The sequence below is a fragment of the Limulus polyphemus genome, unplaced genomic scaffold, assembly GCF_000517525.1.
Source record: "Limulus polyphemus unplaced genomic scaffold, Limulus_polyphemus-2.1.2 Scaffold8146, whole genome shotgun sequence".
Taxonomy (NCBI): Eukaryota; Metazoa; Arthropoda; class Merostomata; order Xiphosura; family Limulidae; genus Limulus; species Limulus polyphemus.
In genome coordinates, this window is record NW_013673756.1 from 6,804 (window position 1) to 9,722 (window position 2,919).

At 32.1% G+C, this 2,919-nt stretch overlaps 1 protein-coding gene across 1 annotated transcript in view; it reads right to left on the bottom strand.

Annotated features, from left to right (window-relative positions):
- LOC106475148 (protein spaetzle-like) overlaps positions 1–2,496 on the bottom strand; it is a 6,309-nt gene extending 3,813 nt beyond the window's left edge. The window contains exons 1-3 of the mRNA XM_013935844.2: positions 2,384–2,496; positions 1,972–2,120; positions 963–1,181 (exon numbers count right to left, since the gene is read on the bottom strand). Of these exons, the coding sequence (XP_013791298.1) occupies positions 963–1,181; positions 1,972–2,120; positions 2,384–2,404 (389 nt within the window). The 5' untranslated portion in view covers positions 2,405–2,496. The remainder of the gene's footprint in view (positions 1–962; positions 1,182–1,971; positions 2,121–2,383) is intronic.
- Between the last annotated feature and the right edge of the window lie 423 nt (positions 2,497–2,919).

The window sequence follows — 2,919 nt, forward strand, 5'->3', positions numbered from 1 at the left end:
ACAAGAAATTCAAACTTTTTGCTAAGATATTTACAGACATTCCCAGAACTTGTGACTCAGTCATTAGATAGATATTGTTATAAAAGTGAACACTATGTAATATTGTAAAGTTCTGATGACCTGTTGAGGAGATATTTAAAATACCAGTTCGATGAATAATCCGAGCCATCCCTACATAGGCAGTGCTGCCACCTGCTTCATACTTTCTTGTGTTTCAATTACACTTATTCATCAACTCCTACACAGTGGTGCTGTATAAAGCTTTCTTTTCCGTTTCGTATCAATGTAAAGAAATACAAAACTTGCGAGTACTTATCATCCGAAGAAAACTGTATATACACAACAGCAATTTACACAACATCGAAACTTAGTTATACTACAAGAGTATTGATTCACAACTGATTTTGCCCCAAACCCTGTGTATTGTGGTGGATATTTATTATTATTTGTATTGCATAACTGAGAGTTGGTACTTATATATGTTTTCCTTTTTTTGTCATATAACGTTTCAAAAGTTGTACAAAAGAACAGTATTAGGAAGTTTAGTACCTTTTTTTCTGTTGCAATATTAGCAGTTGTAGTACTTTTTTCTGTTTAAATATTAGCAGTTTTAGTATCCCTTTTCTGATATAGTATTAGGAATTTTAGTACCTTTTTTCTGTTGCAATATTAGCAGTTGTAGTATCTTTTTTTAAAATATTAGCAGTTTTAAAATGGCTAAAAACGGGAAATGAAAGAAAGATAAAAGATGGAACATTTATTTGTTTTGTTATTAAGCGCAAAGCTACACAATGAGCGACCTGTGTTGTGCCCACAACAAGGTTCGAACTATGAATTTCAATGTATAAACCTGAAGTTTAACACTGACCCACCGTGGTGTGTTAAGGTGTAACGTTTCGGTAAGGAGTTTTTTCCACCTTAACAACAAATATTTAAAAGTGAAATAAAATATTTCTTCTTACCTGCATTTATTAACTTCAATTGGTTGGCGATGGTAGACGGTGTTTACAAGGTACTGCCAATTACGTTCCTCATCTTTGACTGCTTTAGGGTAGACAGTTAGCTTTTTTCCATCACAAACTAGAACATCGCTTTCATTTCTCAATGGTGGTTCAGATACTCGCTCAGACTGCTGAAAGAATTCACGATACTTCGTCCCAACAGCCCATGCGATGAGGTCCCTGTTGACGTTATGTATAGAAAATTTAATGCAACAAAATATATATTGTCAATTATGTTTATTTCTGTCCAATACAAAATAAATCTATTAATACATATTCCTGAAACTTGTATTTTTTTAAATATATTTTTAAATATTATCTGTAAATATTTTTGTATTTATTTTACTACTTATTTTAATATTAAAAGAAACATGTGATAGTGTAAAATATTTATCTCAATTTTGGATCTAAGCCATTTTCTAGGTTATAAGAAAGAAATAATAAACCTTAAACTAGCAAGAAAGTTTTGTATAATAATAATAACGTTACAACAGTGGAAAAAAGAACGATTCAATAACTACGAAAAACAACAACAAAATGTATCGACCACAATATACGTAATAATACGTTTACATAGTATCTTTGGGTGACATCAGAAGCGAGTTATTTTGTTGTTGTTGTTATTGTTGTTTTTCACAGCAAGGGTACGCGGACCAGGAGTTTTCAAATTCACAGTCCGGGTAAACTAACCAGAAAGCCACATCTGGCCCAATAACTTTCTTGCCAGTTCTCATGAATGAGAGTAAAGTAAATTCAAGTAAAAGTAATAATGAAAATAAATGAATAAATAATAATGTGTTATTAATCCTCATCGAAATTCTGATTTGAAAATCACTTACATGAAATCTATAATAATTACACTTTCCATACTTAATTTAGTTAACAACATTATTGCCATCCGTGTGAAAAAGCAATGATATATATATATATATATGTGCCTGTTAGTGAGCTGAGTAAGAATTATACTCACTCCGGGTAATACTCAACATTCTCACAATACGTCGCATCCTCAGAGCAGTTGACCGGTATTGGAGGGGGCAGATTGTAAAGCAGAGGACTCTGGTTTTCTATAGACCAACATTTAACACTCTTCATTGTTGCGGCAACAATGAGAAGCATCTGTATCAGAGAAAAAGTATATATGTTGTAATAAAAGGCCAATGTAACTATTTCTTTGTATAAGTATAATCTAACTAGAGAGAGAAAACCACTTGGTGTGTTAGCATTAGATTTGGCAATTAACATTTAATAAATTCAATAGTGTAATTGAAATTAGCATACATGTTCACCTGAAGTCGGTAAACATTTCAGTATATATTAATCACATAAGAAAGCCAAAATATTCGTATTCCTTATTAGTTTATATGAGAATTTCGACTTACCAGAAAATTATATACGTTCATCTCCAACTTCGTTTTTCGCCTTTGTAGTATGAGTGTAGTAAGCCACTGGTGTCTACTATTTGTTTAAAGAAATGCGAAGAGTTTCAAGACGGACTTTCCGTTATTGTTCCGAGAAACGGTAACAAGTACCAAAAAACTTGTCAATCAACAAAGGACTGCATTCTTTTAAAACATATTATTGCAACTGTATTACTAAACGAAACGAAAGACGTTTAAACCAGTTTCTTTTTTTTTTCGCAGTTCTTTCGTACTAGCTTGACTCTTATCAAAACATTCTAGGGTTATGGCCTAAGCCAACTCAGCGAAATTTCCTCATAAGGAGCTTTGTAAACTTGTGAAGTTCAAATTAATCTACCAGTTAGGCTTAATATCGAAAGTTGTTTACAAACTTATTGTGTGTGTTGTTGTTTATGCTTTGTTTTGTAATGAAAAGAGTTTCTATAACCAAGCGTAATTTTTCATAACTTGGTGCAACGCTAGATGGAGACTTCTATCGATCTAATTAACAATTTAGA